Source organism: Sardina pilchardus, chromosome 9 (genome assembly GCF_963854185.1).
Source record: "Sardina pilchardus chromosome 9, fSarPil1.1, whole genome shotgun sequence".
Classification (NCBI taxonomy): domain Eukaryota; kingdom Metazoa; phylum Chordata; class Actinopteri; order Clupeiformes; family Clupeidae; genus Sardina; species Sardina pilchardus.
The window spans coordinates 23,153,173-23,171,257 of record NC_085002.1 but is presented as its reverse complement, the minus strand read 5'-3'; the positions used below and the strand labels follow the sequence as shown (position 1 = coordinate 23,171,257).

General features: G+C 42.5%; 2 protein-coding genes across 5 annotated transcripts; both read right to left on the bottom strand.

Moving 5' to 3' along the window:
- On the bottom strand, positions 1 to 11,214 carry LOC134093085 (protein phosphatase 1 regulatory subunit 12B-like). Of its 4 annotated transcripts, none has more exons than XM_062546389.1 (7): positions 10,877 to 11,208; positions 4,295 to 4,311; positions 3,720 to 3,837; positions 2,895 to 2,999; positions 2,630 to 2,680; positions 2,318 to 2,368; positions 1 to 742 (listed from the first exon to the last, which is right to left on the bottom strand). In XM_062546389.1, exons 1-7 carry the CDS (start codon positions 10,967 to 10,969, stop codon positions 656 to 658), a joined length of 522 nt encoding a protein of 173 aa, XP_062402373.1. In that variant the 5' UTR covers positions 10,970 to 11,208; the 3' UTR covers positions 1 to 655. The 4 variants fall into 4 exon arrangements, with proteins under 4 accessions (XP_062402373.1, XP_062402374.1, XP_062402376.1 ...); XM_062546390.1 differs by lacking the exon at positions 10,877 to 11,208 and adding an exon at positions 6,900 to 7,088; XM_062546392.1 differs by lacking the exon at positions 10,877 to 11,208 and adding an exon at positions 6,651 to 7,034.
- Positions 11,215 to 12,929: 1,715 nt separating this feature from the next.
- zgc:66479 (uncharacterized protein LOC327541 homolog) lies at positions 12,930 to 16,166 on the bottom strand. Its single transcript, XM_062546388.1, has 4 exons — positions 15,749 to 16,166; positions 14,720 to 15,210; positions 14,306 to 14,453; positions 12,930 to 14,094 (listed from the first exon to the last, which is right to left on the bottom strand). Exons 1-4 carry the CDS (start codon positions 16,010 to 16,012, stop codon positions 13,318 to 13,320), a joined length of 1,680 nt encoding a protein of 559 aa, XP_062402372.1. The 5' UTR covers positions 16,013 to 16,166; the 3' UTR covers positions 12,930 to 13,317.
- Positions 16,167 to 18,085: the final 1,919 nt, after the last annotated feature.

Below are 18,085 nucleotides of genomic sequence, written 5' to 3'. Positions count from 1 at the left end.
AGAGTTTTCACTTGTGTAATAAATAAGATTTCTTTGATTGAAGAGAAACAAAAAGAAATGCCTTACATATTAAGATGGCATACTCAAACCAGGAGGAATGTGATCAAAATCCGCATCAAGACAACACACAAATCTTCCTCAGATACAGCTAATGTTTTCAATAACTCTTAAATAATCTTCAAATTAACATAATGTGAGTATCAAGACTTAACATGCAATACAGTACCGCAGACTATATGGTCACTGTAACCTACCAGGCAAGGGTGATGTGATAGTAAAACAGTGTCTCAAATCAGACTACCAGTGTAGACACAACTCCCGTTACTCCAAGTTATAGCAGGTGTATATCTGAAGTTAATTTGAGTACAACAACTGTCCATAATTTGAATCAAATTCAAATTACTGCAAAGTATATTCCACATACTGTGAAGCAACACTAATGTTCTAACAGTAGATGGCAGTAGAGTGAGACAACCGTAACCCCATAGACACGTGTTCAAACGGGGTCTTGACAGTGGTGTGTGTGTGTGTGTGTGTGTGTGTGTGTGTGTGTGTGTGTGTGTGTAACACTTTATTTAGACAGTAGGAACTCCTCAGGCAGTGACCGGAGAACTGGTTTGAGTCTTGAGGTTTCATAGTTTCATCCTCTTTGTTTTTATTTGGATAACTTGCTAATGACGCGGATCAGTGCTCCATTCTCATCCTTCAGCCGCTGGTTCTCACTCTTCAGCTCCGTCCTCACCTGTAGAGAGAGAGAGAGAGAGAAACATGGCTGAGGTCACAGGAACAGAGAAACACACAAACACACACGCACACACACCCCAGAAGTGAAACTTACAAGAGGGAACGGAAATATAATTCAGACAATGATTTTATCTAAAGCTATATTTAGTTGTTCTGCTTAAAGATGTCTGCATGGCCTTCCGTGTAATGTACCCAGAATACCTTTAAAGGAAATTACTATCTATAGTATTTCGGCACAACACGTTGTAGTAACTTTATAGGAATATATATAGGCCTATATAAACTTTATTAGGTTCTAGACAACAGTAAAACATAACATAAACATAAAAAAATAAATACGGTAGATGCATAAACACATACAAACATACTCTGGTTCATGACAGGCACCCATACCAATGTTTCCACAAAAATACCAATGTTCCCACACTACCACATAAGTACTATAGTAGTCTTATAGTGTTACTATTGGTCTTTTTCATGAGGGACAATGTTGGAATCTCTGAAAAACCTGTCTGCTGTAGGCCTACTGTAGATGGCTAGCATGGTGGGTTTACAAGTGCAGCTACACTTGCCAATGTAGTGTCATTCAATGCACTGCAGTGTCTGCTGTTTAGGCCTTTGTCTGCCAGCAGTTTCCACTGGACTTTTCTTTTTTGTGACTCAGTCTACGCAATGGAGTAGTCTGTTTTTTTTCACGGATAGACAGACAGTTGTGGCTTTGTGCTTTCAGATTCTGGCACTTCATGTCACCAATGGAGTGAAGTGGGGATAGAGCTTTGTGTCCTTAGGACATTTGTTGCATCTTCACCAGGACTTACTGTGACATGGTGCAAGTGTCATTGTCTACCACACTTTCAGTCAGTCCTCTTCTTAAAATATACAGTTAGCAGTTTGTTATAAACTGATGTACGTATACTGATGTAAACCGTCTTCATTACAAACTTTACTGACAGTTTGTGAAAGTGAGTAATGCCAAAGTAATGCTTGATCAAAGATTTTCAAAGAATTTTCATTTATCTTCCATGTACTCTCAAAATTTCATGAAAATCTAACCCACTGTATTGCATTTACCTCATAATGCAGTGATGCATATAACCTTTCAAATGATTTAAATCACTATACTTAGCTGATCTGCAGAGGTGGAGAACTCCAGCTTCAGTGAGTAAAAGTCCTACCACATATCTGTGCCAACCATTCATTTAAACCAGCTGATTCTAAAGCAGGAGATACACCACCCCGACGGTTGGACGTCTGGGGGAGGAGTTGGATGGGGTTGGGAAGAAATTGGTCCGGTGTGTCCCAGTTCGTCGGAGGTGGTCGGGAGACTTTTTTCCCGTCGGGATAATTAGCACAACTCTTCAGCTAGGTAGAGCAGCTAATTGATGAGATCACCTGTGCTAAGTGCACAGGTAGAACCAATACATGGTCGAACTTTTACTCACTGAGGCTGGATTTTTCCACCTCTGCTGATCTGTGGTAGACAATGAGCTTTTGAGCATAATGAGTGTCATGCGGGTAGCTTATCTACTGTGAGACCTGCACTTCGAGCCATCACGTTAACAGGAGACCATACCTTCAGCTCATCCTCCATCTCTGATATCTTTTTCTCCAGAATGTGCTTCTCCTAAAGAGATGGATGGATCAGTATCAATTATCTTCAGTGCAGAACTGAAGATAATTATCAGGTATACAGCATGCATGCACAACTCTACTGATGTGATGTGAGGGAGATGTGATTAGTGGAGTGTGATGAGGAGGTCAAAGGGTCAGACCAGTGAAAGGAGTTGAAGGGATGGTACACTGGGCTTCAGTGTATCTAATGAATGAGGGGGGTGAGTCACTGGTGCACATGAATGGTCCTGTAACCTATAGGGAAAATGCATACCCCTTTGTCCTTGTCCATCATGTTGGACCGCTCAGATGTTTTACCCTGTTTCTGAGAAAACAACATCAGCCGTGATTGTACAGTCAGAACATGTCTGTGAATTAATTTTTTTTTGTATACATGATTCATTGATTCAATGAAACTCAATTAAAGAATACAGTCTCACAATGCATTATGGGCATTATGGGACAACATTAAAAATGTGCATTGCTTACAATGTAAATCCTTAAAATGGACACTGTAATTTCTGGGAAAATGGAGCTACCTGGTTGACTCTCTCTAGTCGAGCTTGGATCCTAGCCAGCTCCTTTTTGCTGTCCTCGAGCCTGGACTTAAGTTTCTCATTGGTCTGTAAAGCCTGCTCGTACATCTGCAAAAAAACACCCATTTAAATAGACAGCAGCATGTTTTATTGTGGATTTTATATGAAGAGTTTAAGACATTGCAAATGGAGATGATGGTGAAAAAATGTTGAGGTGACAGGAAATTTGGGTCATCTTGAACAGATCAAGTGTCACAGTGCAGAGAATTGGTTGAAGGTGTTGGTTAAATATTGTTACTTCATGCGGATGTAGGCTACAGGTGAAATGCAAAATTTGTCGTTGTTCCTGGTCAAATGTTACACTAATTACTTGGCCGGTTTGAGGAAATTTGGAAATGAATTGATGCATTTTGTGGATGTTTAATGCCATTTTGTGCATCATTGAGTTTGTTGACAGTAAGCAAAGAGCAGATAGTCAAAATGGAAGTGGAGCAGAGAATAGGAAGGCCAATGGGTGCCGACAGTCTACTGTACAAATTCTGCGATTCCTTCCATGTATTCAACAAAACAGAAACCATAAAGCATTAACTATGGAAAAATCAAGGAGTGAGTCACTGGGAAAGGTCCCAGGTTTCCAAAGCAATGTCCCATTATCCTGAATTTATGAAGCCAGATGACAATCGTTTTCTCCAGGGGAACAGTCAGCATGGCTAAATGTGGATTAGTGGATGGTTTAGTGATACAGTTGCCGTTTTTGGCCCTCCCAGAACGAGTGTTACTGTTGGACAAACTGACTGAAGAACATGCTACGCGTTGTGGTAACGTTACCTTCTTGTAGTCTTTCGGGCTGCCGTCATCTGCCACCTGGCCTGCTCCCCTTGAGGAGTTGTCCCTTCGAGAAGAGAGAGGAGTGGGGCGTCCAGCTCCACTTGCTGAAGAGTCCAACCTATTGCACAATCCAACGGCCCTTTGATTAGTCTTGTGGCTATTCGATTTAATGTGCAAACCTGTCTGCAAACAGTGCAACTGCATTCTGTGTCATTGGTGAGAGTTTTTATGTTGTTGTGTAGTTCAGACTTAACAGCCTATTTGAACTCATCAAATCAAGTTCTAGCATGCCCCTCAGGTCTTTGGTATTATTTGCCCTCAATGGTGCCTTCCAGGCAGCGCTGCCTTCAAGGCACTACCCCCCTCAGTTTAGGGGTTTCGATGAGGGTTGAGGGGGTTAGGGTTAGGAATAGGGTAAAGGTAGTGCCTTTTAGGCTGTGCTGCCTAGAAGGTGCCGTTGGGGGCAAAAAACACCATTGAGCGCATGCCTCATGTGCAGGTTTCTTGAATTTTTGGAACAAAGGGTGAAAACATAATTAACATTATTGTAGGTAAAGAAGAATGCAATAACTTACTTGGATTCCCTTTCATGCTGGAAAGAAAGGGGTGAATACATGATTAATAAGCAGTAAAGCGTTAGCATGCAAGTCTTCCAATATAAATTTATACCGTCTATTATATCGCATTGAACAATGGAAATCAATAAAGCATAGAAGGTTGGTTGACTCTATTAATTAGCATACAAAGACTTTAGTAGTGACATCATGTGTGATTTAAGATTGTAATGGCAAGTATTTGATGTTTTGCTTATGTTCATGGCGCTTTGGGTAGGCCTACTTCATCACGAGTGACTACTTACACACGGTTACACACGAGAATTGACAGTGAGGAGTTATTCTGGCTTGAAATCCTGTAATAATGCTCGCGTGCATTCCTGTACCTCACTACTGTAAGCTTCGTTTGTTGTGAGGACATGGATCTCAATGCTCCGTTGGGATGCATCCTGGCTTTGCTTAGCTTCACAGACATAATCACTCTCTTTCTCTCTTATACCTCATTTTTTTAGCCTCCCCTTTTCTCTCTCTTTCTCTTTCCTTGTCCCTCTCTCTCTCTCTTTCTCTCTCTCTTTCGCTTTCTCCCTCCCTCCCTCTTTTTTTTTCTTAGTGTAAGTTATTGAGCTCCAGGAGATAACCAAACACATCCAAAAAAGGTAACAACTTCTGTAGCTGGCGGATGGTCAGAGTGCTGTTGCCTGCTCAGATTAGAGGTGTTTACAGGGCTCTGCTCCATAGACTCTCAGGGGGGAGAGCAGAGGGACTTGAGACAGAGAAAAAGCGGTTTCCCCTTCCAGTGAGCCAACTATTGTTACAGCGTTACTTAAACCACATAATATTCAATTATTCAATAACTATTTAAGGTGAACGTGCAGTCATTAGTCAGATATGCATCCGCACGATGTTAGAATGTCTAAAAACAGCACAAAGTCATGGCTTGGTGACGTTTATACAAGCTTCTACTATATTTGTACATGTTGGTACTGAAATGATAAAAATAAAACACGGGTGGTATACTCTCTCCCTCCCTGGACAGCCATCCGAATCAGAATCAGCTTTATTGGCCAGGTTTGCGTATAACAAACAAGGAATTTGACTCTGGTTAATCTTTGCACTCAAGTACAACACTCAACAGTGACATACCATAACAAAAAAGTAAAAAAGAATAAGGGCAGTAAGTGATGTATAAGAGTAAAGGAAATACAGTATGTACATTTACAAATAAATAGATGCCAGGCCTTAAGGCAGTGGTTCCACACAGCTGCTGATTATGAATTCATATTAAAGTAATCCCGTCAGGGAGGGATCAGTCTCACAAGTTATTGTATGGCTTCTGCTCCATACAAATTGCAAACAAGGCAACTATCCATGTTTCAGTTCAGCTGCAACCCTGATTTAATCCACCTGACTTCACTAATCATATGAGGGGACTAAAAGCCAGGTGTAGTTGATGACAGCAGGAAAGTAGGATATTTGTCTTTGACAAATACCATCCTTACACCAAAAGACTAAAGATTGGGAAAGATTTTTGGAAGATTACAATCTCAGACCCTCTCACATCTGAAGACAAGTCATTCGATTTTAAGTCACAGACTATGATTTTGCAACGACTAGGGATTTTGCAGGGTCACTTCTTTCAAAACTAGGCTACAGCTAAATTGCTTTAAAATATTGCTCATTAGATCATCACACTAGATAGGATCTCAAACGATAGCCTACTCAGTCATATTTTCGTGTTTTTGCAGCATTGCTTCATGTGTGACTGACATCCCTAATTGAGTTGTTCTGTCATTGGAATAGCCGACTACATTTATAAGAAACGAAATACGAAATAATTAGGCTATATAGCCTACAGCTGTATAGTTGTCCCATACTGTTTGGTGTTGGAGATTGGATTGTTGGAGGTCACTATTGGGCTTATATTGGCCACGTAATTTGCATGAATCACGACTAAAAGACTTGCGATAATATCAAACATCTTTGATACTGTCGTAACGCTAAGACTAGAAAAAGACTGACTTAAAATTGGTAGCATACTGAACGATCTAATTGACTTTAGGGCACCCGCCGCGACTAGTGTAAAACTCATTTCATTCCGACTTTGGAAATGTAGTCGCCGACTGTGAAATCGAAAATCGTATAGTGTAAGGCTGGCATAAGTCCTCATGTTGCTCCATTTAATAATTATCTGTGTAGCTAACTTCAATAAACATAGCATGCATTTTTCATATCTGATTAGGATTAGGCTATGCTTGTTTGGCACTGATTGCATGGCATACATTTCTCAGTAGCCGTATTTGTTGGCAAGAAGTAGGCCTACTTCACAGTATTTTGCAATATTTCAGCGAAACATTGTAAGGTACAAAAGGAAGCTTACTTTCATGAACGCTGTCTCTTGCATGGGAAAGAGCTGAACTTAAAAGAGTCAAGAAATATCCAATCTGAAGCTCCAGTGTTACCTCATGAGGGCTAATTAATAAGGCAATCAACAAACAGCTGGTGCATGCTCAAAAAGTCTGTACCAGGTTAAAGGAAATTAAATATTTCCTCAAGGGCATCAACTATGATTACACTGGAATAGTTAGTGCACTGTTTGGCACTGAATTAGATCGGGTCTTTTCCTTACCAATAGTATATCCACTTTTATTACAGGCAAATGCCCTTCTGTATTTCTTGCTATATGGTTGACCCATTCTGCAGCATTAGGGAACATGGCGTTTGCCAGTGGAGAGGGTTAAAATAATAGTTCCTCCCCTCCCTGTGGTGGTCAATCCTAATGTGGAGCTAAGTTGATGAGCCGTAGGCCACTGCTCTCTCACTCTCTCTCTCTCTCTCTCTCTGGTGAGCTGGCCCCGGGCAACATGCCTCCGTGGCTGTATGTTTAGTCAGTAACTCTGACATCATACATTGAGTAAAGGTAAAGGTCCAAAAGGTTATTCATGGATTTCATCAGGTCCCTTTTCACAGGTGTATTAATCAAGCACCATCCAGTCTGCATTGATAATCAAGGTGCTTGATTTTATACACCTGTGGAAAGGGACCTGATGAAACCCATGAATAAGCTTAACATTGGGCCTTGCTCATACCCACTCAGTCATACAGCATACGTATGACAAGCACCTTGGAAAGCTGAACAGTGAACATGAATGTTCTCTGTTGTAGGCTGACTCATTCATAGAGGTGAACAACTAGTAGCACATTTGTTCCAACTGTTCACTAAACCAGCTGATCCTAATTATGATAACTCTTCATCCAGTGAATCAACTAATTTTCGATGTCACCTGTGCTAAGTGCACAGACTGAAGGAATACATGGGTTTCATCAGGTCCCTTTCCACAGGTGTATAAAATCAAGCACATTGATTAGCAATGCAGACTGCATGATGCTTGATTAATACACCTGTGGAAAGGGACCTGATGAGATCCATGAATACATGTAATAATGGTGGCACTATCTGCTAATTTAACTCAACTCGACATGCTAATGAGGAACTCATCGCATCATCAATAAATAGCCACCCAAACAAACAAAGCACAAAAAAGATCATGGTCAAACCCCACACATCAATCCCACACAGTTCACAATCTTGTTTGTTTTTTTTGTTTGTTTTTTTTCCAAACAAATTTCTGATTTTGGTTTACATGATCTTTAAGGTCCTGCATGGAGAAAAATAAACTATTGTAGGCTATATGTACATGCTCTCAATGCCTGTATCCATGTAGAGTCACTGTTGGAGGGTTTTAGGATGGCACTTGGACTGTCCATATTACCTTAGTAATGGAGTGGAAGTGGGCAGGGAGAAGGTGTAGGAGGTGGTTATAAAATGGTGTGTGCAGTGTGCATGATAGATCTAACGTTCTTTACAAATGCAAGCTAAGAACAGGTAGACATTCCGGGTTCAGAAAGTTAAAGTCCTACCAAGTATTTGATCAAGCCGTTTAGTGAACCAGTTCATCCTAATAAGCCGCCAGGTAGATCAAATGAAATGATTAGTGATATCACCTGTGTTTTAAGTGCACAGGTAGAAAGAATATGTGGCAGGATTTTTTACTTTCTGGACCCGGGATGTCCGCCTCTGCCTAAGAATAAAACGTTGTTTTATTGTTTTTTTGTTTTATGCCACGTTCCCATTTGAATGAAACATCTTGTTGGGGCCCCTGGTGTCCCACAGCCTAGACAGCAGAAATGCCACACACGCTTGTGTAGCTGTCTACTGTAGCTAGCAAAAAGGGAAAGAAATGGAACAAATGACCTCTGAACAACCCTTAGCTAGTCTGGAAGAATGGTTTGTCCACCATGACAAGAAAATTGAAGTGTGAGGTCAAGACACAACAATAAAAGTCAAAATTATTTTCTAACAGCAAGGCTCTGGCTGGCTCGCTGGTTATCCTCAGATATTGGTTTGGACATGGACCTCGTCCTTCCTTACAAACTGGAAGAGAGTTGACACTGGCTACCTCATGGCCCAGCGCCTAATGCCTGTAGCGTGTGGACCTCAAGGATGCAGAGCAAATTGGTGGGGTGGGAAGTGTTCTGAAAACCTTTGGGCCTACAAAGACAGAAAACCTTGAGAAATATATCACAGAATGCATGTGCTGCATACATGTTCTAGGTCGTGAGTTTACACAGGGCTTGTGACAGTCTCATTAGAACATCTGGTACTGGCAATAATAATTTTAGGGGAAAGGGGACACAATGACAGTTAAAAAGATGGAAAATGGAGTGCAGATTTTGTTTTATGCAAGACCACCTGCTGGCTTTTCTCTCTGGATTGGGGCCAGCAGACCCGATTTTCTAATTAGGCTCTCCACAACCAAGTATGGCAGTCATATGGCTTGGCACACATCCTCAGGGAGTGAATAACAGCTTATCTTTGGCTGGAAAAAAAAATATGTGTATGTGGAGTGACCACCACACACACACACACACACACAGACACACACACACACACACACACACAGACACACACACACACACACACACACTCCAAAGCAAGACTGTAACAAAAATTCCCCCCTGAGTGTGAGGTTCACTGGATGCCGACCCATCATCATGTTGACAGCCTTAACACTAAGCCTCCTGTAATTTTAGTAAGCTGTCACAGCAAGTTTGCCCGACAGTACCACTCTTGTGGTCTTCTCTGCCTGCTGAATAAATCTGTCCGTTCGGCTCTCTTTGTGTTTGGTCATCTTTAGCCGGGGCCTTTCCTCTGCCCCCCTCTGAACAGCATATGGGAAGTGTTCAGGGCTGTCATGTTGGCCTGGCTCGTGCTTCCCAGTGGAAAAAATGAGTGTGTCCCAGCGGAGCGGGGCAGGAATACAGCACTGTAAACACTCGGACAGCGTTCCCATGCAGCCTCTCGTGGCCTGCTCGTCCTCTCCTCGCAGTCTCCCATTCCCCTGTCACAGCTCGCATAAACACTGGGAATGTCTCTTTGGAGGCACACTGCTTCAGAATATATATATATATATATATATATATATATATATATATATATGAATAGAATATGTATATGGGATAACCATATAAGTATGGTTTGAATTCTAGCTTGAGCTGGGGTTTTAAATGTCCTGTTGATCGGAATCATCTGGTCAGAGGAGGGCTGTTTGTTTTTATTTGAGAGTACTTTGAGGAGAGGCTTTTGTGTGTCTTGTGTTGAAAGTCTTAAAGCAACGACTGATGAGTGTTTTGGTGATCTGAGCTGCTGTGAAGTTTCTTTTGAACATTGCCCTGAGGGGATGCTTCCTCTTATTCCAGTGAAAATACAATGTACTTGTGGGTTATCGATTGTACTAATCTCATTTCCCCCCTCTCTTATCTTTCACTCTCTCTCTCTCTCTCTCTCTCTCTCTCTCTCTCTCTCTCTCTCTCTCTCTCTCTCTCTCTCACACACACACACACGCACACTCACACACACACACACACACACACACACACACACACACACACACAGAGGGAGACACACACTCTAATTAGGCTTACTTAATGTCAAGTCACACAACTCAAATCAAACGATCAAGCCATGCATTGTCTTTTCTCAGTTTTACAAGCTCAAGTCTGACCGCTGTCATATCTACATCCCTTATGGGAATTCACTGTATGCAAAATAAGGAACTGTGAAAGAGGACAAAGTCATGACCAGAAAATAACTTTTCTCAGTCATTTTGATGACAGATCACATGAGACGATGGCAGAACCTGAAGTTTAGTTGTATATGAACTATGTCAATTTGATACGAGCTAGATGGTGTGCAACACATCTTACTGGCTAGAGTGTAAGATCAGCATCTAGGAGGTTAACAGCTATTGTTGACTCTTAAAGTCTTATCGCATCCACTATTTTTTATTCATTTTAATAACTTCCATCATAGTTGTGAAATCTACGCCTCATCAAGCACTATAAATGTACTGTACCTTGAATGAATGAATAAACTCTTTGATTTAAGCCTACTTGCTTTGAAAAAAATGTAAATAAAATCCTTTGCGTCGTCTTGCCATGACTGGATGCACGGCTAAACATGTTGCCCGTAAGTTTACAAAGTCAGTGCTATACACATGCATCGTTGCTGCTGACCTGTTGAATTGTAAAAAGCACGTCTCTTACCCTGCTTGCCCTGCTGCTGGAGGAGGGGGGCAGGTCGGCCTGGGTCCTCCGTGCGCGGGCCTGCTCCCTGGTGCTGGAGGACAGGGTGGACATGGCTGTGGTGTGGGTCAGGCGAGGGAGGCGTGCGTCTCTTGCATGGCCTAGGAAACGCTTGGTGGGAGATCAGCCAAAGGGCGTGAGTCAGATCGAGGCAACGTCCTCAGCGCAGCTCCGCTGGGACGATGCAGCAGCAGCAGCAGCAGCAGCGGTGGTGGTGGTGGGAGTCAGTGAGTGAGTAGAGATGAGCCGGAGGTCCTGTTGCTTGGCTCCAGAGGGGACTACTGGTTCCACATCTCAGAGCCCTGCCCTGCCTCCCACCTTTCAGCCTCATATCTTCCTGCCCCCTTTTCTCTTCCTCCTTCCCCCTCGTAGTCTATGTCCGCCCCTCTCTCTCTTCCTCTCTCTGGCTCTCTCTCACCCTCTCTGCTGTGCAACTGTTCAACCATACTACCATCCCCCCAATCCCCACTCAGTGAGTAAGTTACACACACACTCCCACTCATCCACTCACTCACTCAATGTCATCCACACATGATTACATAAAACATCCTCCTTGCTAGCCATTTTTTCCTGACAGTGTAGTAGGACTGTGGTTATGACACTACAAATGTTGCATTAGAGGTGGATGTAACTGTTGATATCTATTCCCACAGAAAGAAAACAATCCATAGATTTCAGTCCATAATGCACATTAATGTACATTTTTAAATGGTAGCAGGGTATTCTAAGTATATTCATCCCATGGACAACCTGACCTTTTACCATCTTTTTCCACACACATTACAGTGTCCATTGGTCCATATAGCTTAATGTATGTGGGAGGTTGATCACATAGTTAAAGCCAGGGTCTACCTGATGTGAACACATCTGGCGGAAAGGGCTTTAATTAATGACAGTGAATGACTGTGACAGCAAAGACCACACTATCTCTCTTGAGACCTGACCACAGTCATTATGCTGTGAGCTCGATAAATAAATCTTTTCACTCTAGGCCTATGGTGCCTGTGACAGTGCTGCCACCCTGTGGAGATAGAGAGTATTACCAGAGTGGGTACCTCAGATACTTCCCAATGGGAGGAGTACAGTACAGCATGTACTACAGACACTTAACGTAACTTAACACACAGGACTTTCAGGAACTATACATCCTCCTCAGACTTTGTTAGGCCAAAGGTCTTTTCAAAAGGTCACGCAATGAACTAGCAGCAGTTTGATTAATAACAGCAGTATGGTAACTCTGCTGAGTTCCTCCATGGAACAAATGGACCGAAAGAAAGACAAATTGTATTTGCCCTTTTAAAGTAAAAGAAAAGCAATTATTTTCACAGTTGAATGATTGTGGGTATTTTACTAGGTAGTTAGTGTTGCTTGTTATCTCTGTTTGTACACACTCACAAAAAAAAAAAGAATTTGAGATTACTTTGATCTCGTGCACAGTGAACAACAATTCAGAATCAATGAGACCCTGTCCCTGGCGGCTCCTCGTTTATATCCAGACAGTAATCTCCCTGCTGGGCTACCAGCGTGGGTCGTATGGCAGTGACATGTGAACAGCTGTGACTGGCAGCAGACTGAGAGACAGTGCTGCCGTAAATAACACCGTTGGAAGACAGGCTTGAGTTTCACTCAGAGGGGACAACTGCAACCGCACGTGGAGCATGGGGGGGGGGGGGGGGGACGCACAGAGAGGACGCTCTAACAGCGGTAGCCACCTCGCTGGCCATGCCTGCTTCTGTTAGTTAGCATGCTGGAGTAGGGCTCTTGGAGTTTGTCCAAAAAGGAGGAAGTAACATGTGAATTTAAGTGCCTTATTTCCCACTTTGATCACCAAAAAAACAAACCCTATAAATACATTTCTTAGAGGTCTGAAATAGGGATATTAGCTGCCCCACTGCAGTATTCATAGGTGCTGCCAGAAATAGCTGTTCGGTATTAGTAACAGGGTGGGGGGTGCAGAGCAAGACAGGGTAGCTACAGGGCTGTGATACAGGGCAATCAGGTCAGGAAACTCAAATGGTACAAAACATACAAATAATTTTTATTTTTCCGAAAATCAGTGAGATTAAATTATATTAAATTAGTCCAGTCTATCTAAGGCTTTGTCGGCCAACATTTCCATGTTCTACAGTATTTGATTTCAATGTGCAGGCAACTCATATAAATAGGTTGTTTTGCTTTATTCTTTTTTCAGTCTTTTTTTGAGACCACAATTTAATTCCGTATTATTTCAATCACATTCACCCGAATGAACATGGCAATTAAGGCAGTGCCATCATCTTGACTATGAGAAAAGTTTCTCTTGAAAACAAACATCAAAAGTATCAAAAGAAACGGCTGATTCAGCCATGTTTGTTTAATGCTTCATTGTCTTGCTCTTTTGAAAAAGCACCTTATTTTGTATGCTATTCAAACTCTGCAAAATCATCATCATCATCGTACTCTGCATCCTTAATGTCCTCTTCAGTGGTTTCCTCCATGAAATCCTCTCCGAATTCTTCCACATCTTCTGATGGCTCATCTTCAAGTTCCTCTGCAGCATCAGCCTCCTCATCAACAGATTCCTCCTCAATAGATTCCTCGTCAACCTCTGACGGTTCATCTAAGTCTGACTGACTGTCTGAGTCCTCTGACAACTCCTCTGTAGTTTCATCATTCTCCTCCTCCTCCTCTGCCTCCTCTTCTTCTATTTCTTCCTGTTCTCCTTCTTCATCTTCTGTTTCCTCTTCTTCCTCTTCCTCCTCTTCCTCTACCTCCTCTTCCTCTAATTCTTCAGTTTCTTCATCGGCATTTTCTTCGTCAGCTTCTTCTGCAGTGTCTTCTCCTGCTATTTCATCTGCAGGTTCCTCCATAACATCCTCCTCCTCCTCCTCCTCCTGTGGTTCTTCAGAGGCATCTTCTGTCCCTTGCAGAGCCTCTCCAGTTGCTTCCTCTTCAGAATCCATGGCTTCTTCTGTCTCCAAAGTTTCGTCAGCAGCCTCGTCTGTTGCTTCCTCGTCAAGTGCACCTGTCTCATCAGTGGACTCTCCTGCTGCCGTCTCCTCACCTGCGGCGATTTCTTCATCAGATGTTTCCACTTCAGTTTCTTGACCTTCTTCCTTGGGCTCCTGTGCCTCCTCTTCAGCTGCTGGTTCCTCTTCAGCTGCCGGTTCCTCTTCAGCTGCCTCACTACCAGGGAGTAACTAAAGCAGGATTTTGCAATTACATTTAACACAAAACAGGACAGTATACAAGATATTAACTGGTATTAATAAAAGCTACTCATAAAAGCTACTCATCTCTATCCACAAAAATTGTGTGTGTGTGTGTGTGTATGCGTCTGTTTATGTGGATGTGGATGTGTGTGTGTGTGTGTCTGTGTCTGTGTGTGTCTGTGTGTGTGTCCTTGATCACCTGGCTATGGACGGCAAGCAAAGGGGCCTCCAGGTCATCATGGAGGCTGTGGGCTTGGTTGAGTTGCTCTGATAAGCTCTGCTGTACAGCTTTCAGTTGCTTATTTAGAGACTTCTGCCTCTTCATTCGCGCCATCACCAACAAGCTCCTAGTGCACAGGAGTCACATACATGCAGGTCATTGGCAAGATGGCATTTTCCGACCATATAGTCTAATAACATTGTAGTGACAAAGCATTAAATTATGTTTATCCATGTTAAAATACAAATCCACAGTCATTATGCTACGCTTCACTGGAAACATACTGTATGTGAAATAAAGAACAAGTGAGTGTCTGTGTTGTATGGTGTTGTCTGTGAGAGGTTTTCCTAATAACAGCTGACTTGCTGTTCTGTGCTTTCCTTCTCTACATACTTCAGTTCCAGCACCTCCTGGCTGTTGGACTCGAGCGATTCCTGTTGACTTGAGAAAGATTCCCTCAGGCTGTGGATCTCATCTGCCTGCTCCTGCAGCTGCACGCTCAGGTCATCCACCACAATGCCTTGCTGGTCGAGCTGGGATGCCGCACTGGTAATGCTGCTGGTGAGGCCGGAGATACTGAGGGCAAGCTGGGAGTTGGAGTTCAGGATGTCACTGACGCTCTGCTTCACGGCCTCCAGCTCCTTGGTCTGGTTCGCGATCAGCGCATTCAGGGAAGCAACGGACACACCGACCTGTTGCAGCTCGGCTATCTTGGAGTTCAGCTCTGTGGTCATCTCAGCCTGCAGGGCCCACACCTGAGAGTGGAGGTCTGAATCCTTCAGCTGCTCGGCAGCTGTCAGCGCCATGTCAGCCTGCTGTTGGGCCTTGGACTGTGCCTGCTCCAGAGCTAGCAGCCTCTCTTCAAAATGGCCAATGCCACCCAACTGCAAGAGGATGACATAGTTTATATTTAAAACAGACACAAAATATGATATTTCTTTAAAATACAATATAGGACATGACCATATGAGAGAATCAAAAATAAGTGTAATTCTTCAACTGTGCCGTAGGTTATCATGCAGAACATGAGGTAAATATGAGGTAGTACTGACTGCTGAAATAATACCAGCACATTGTATACTCCTGTTGACATTTCAAGTTCTTCTAATGTGATGATGAGTAGCTAAGAAGTAAGAGGATCCTTGGTTAGGACAAGACCACTATTAATAGCAAGAAAGCCCACACCATTCTACACATCGCACGTGTAGTCAACCACAAGAAAGTACACGGCATGGCCCACCAGTACTATACCTTCAATGGTTTAAAATGTAACATAGCAACCATGTCTTGAACAATTTTCAGAAATTCACCAAAATACATATTCCAGAGTAGGCCCATGTATTTTTGTACACCTGAAACTTCATACCTGTAAGTAGGCCTATAAGTAATCACATATAATAGGCTGTAGTAGAATAAACTTACTTGTGGGTTGTCTGTCCCTTCATGCTGTTGGAACTTCACAAATTTCATCTGCATGGACGTAAAGGTTTCTGACAACTCGTTAATGGACTGCTGTTGTTGAACACAAAGCCAGCTGAGGAGTGGTCCACCAACGACCACAACAAATAATAAAAAGCACATAAGAACATAATGGTTGCGCGATTTACTCTTGACCACCGGTGGATCCAGAATAAGAGGCAGTTGGTCCTCTTGCTTGACGCTGTTCTTGGTTTTGCGCTTGCCCATGTTGTTGTCCGGCAGGGAACGCTCGAGTCTCAGTTACTGGGTGCAGTGTGTGTAATGTTCGAAGACTCCTCTCCCGTTATTAGCCTTTTGTGAAGCCCTGGTCATTCATTGGTTTTCAACAATCATCTGTAAGCCGGCGATTTAGGAGGCGTGGTTCGAGTGTGTTAGGGAGCACATGTTAGATCTATGAACGTATTTGAAGTGAACAAGTGAACAGCTGTTTTTTTGATGTCGCTGTTGCGCTTTTGGAATCAATGTGCCTAAGTAATTCTTATGATTGCCAGCACATAGCCTACTGGTTGCGTAAACTGGTAATTAAACCTAGGCTACTTGAAATGTGACGTGTAAAGGAAATAACACTGCGTTAGTCTAAATGCATAGTCAGAAAAGCACGATGGAACACACTTTGATTGAATAATAGAGGCAATCTGAGCTCTCTTCTCGTCACTTCTGGCCCTTACGTTGCATTGTCCCCAGTGAATATAAAAGTATAGACTTTGTACATGATTATTCCCTGTAGATAATGTAAAGATCACATGATAATATAAAGGCCTGCTGTGCAAGACATGTCTCTGTTGACCTGACCAGAGCATAATGTAGTAGGCTACAGTCTGTCACACCGTCTCCATCTACTGGTTTAAATGATCGTTGCACTGACTGCTGTCACACAAATCACAGCACATTTAAATCGCATGTTACGCTCGGAGCACTTATTACTAATTATTGCATTGAAATGGGCAGCAATAGCACACGTCTATTTGACACACTGGCAATAGGCAGTTGGCGAAATGGATAGTTTCCTCTCAAAATCACATTCTGTTAAATAGCCTACTAACTCTTCATTTGAAAATAGAACACATCTTTCTCTGCACACACTAACTTTACCAAAACATTGGAAATCTGACTCAAAATGAAATGATTCTGTCAAAGAATTCACTTGTTTTCACCTCACAAGGTACGTGCAGTCAATCAAAGTACACCAGGTTTCAAAATACTGTCTAATGTTGACATTACAAAAACTGCATAGACAATTAGGCCTACTGTATCTAATCTCTGCGATTCTTCATGGTTAAGCCACATGTTTTCATCAACATCGCATCTGATATTATCCAAGGCGATGCTGTGTATGTCGGATCCACCTTGGGCAATCATCAACTGTGATGTCCCTGCAGCCAACATCCATGCCTTTAAGGAGGGGCATCTGGTCATGTGACTGATGGTCACAAACCTTCCACCTCCACGGAGAAAAGAACTCCCTCTACATGGGGTTGAGGAAAGGTGAACAGGATGGAAGGAAGAGACGTACCAGTCTTAGGTGGACTTCAAACCATGATGTTATTGCTTGTGAATGATGGAAAGCCACATTGTCCCAGGTGACTATAAAGGTCATCATGTTCTCACTTGGCACTTGGTATTGTAGGATCCAACCTGACATCTGTGAAGGAGTAATCCTGCATTTGCAATTGCTGCACACATGGTTTATGGTTATGTTTCCCCCTCTCTGTCGCACATCAACTGTGGCCCTTTTTTCCAATGACATTTTGTCTATGTCAACGCCTTTTGGCCAGATTGAATCCTGCCTTATCTATGTATATGAATTCATGAGGGGCCTGGTTGGCCTCCAATTCCATAACTCTCTGAAACAAAGGTTGTACAAAATCATGCCATTACTGTATACCATACTGTCCTGTAACTTATTACTGTGTAGTGTGTAGGTTACATACTTGCAAAGTGAAAAGCTGGACTGGAATCAGCTGTTGTTAGCCCAATTTACCCAACATAAATAAGCTGCATGTCGCTGAGATATATTGTTTTTGAACTGATATCATAGCAGAAGCAGAGGTTTTTATACTGTATCTTATCTAAGCTTTGGAATATTGTTTTTTCTATTGTGGGATAGGTGTATTAACATTAGTAAATAATGCAAAAACATTATAGGTATAGCTTGTCTGTTAAAGCAACACTAAAGCACTTTTCCTCTGTCGCACACACGCTATTTGTTTATCCAGCAAATAACAAGGCAGACAAGGTAGAGCATGTTGCATGATTTTATGATAGTATGATGTATTGCGA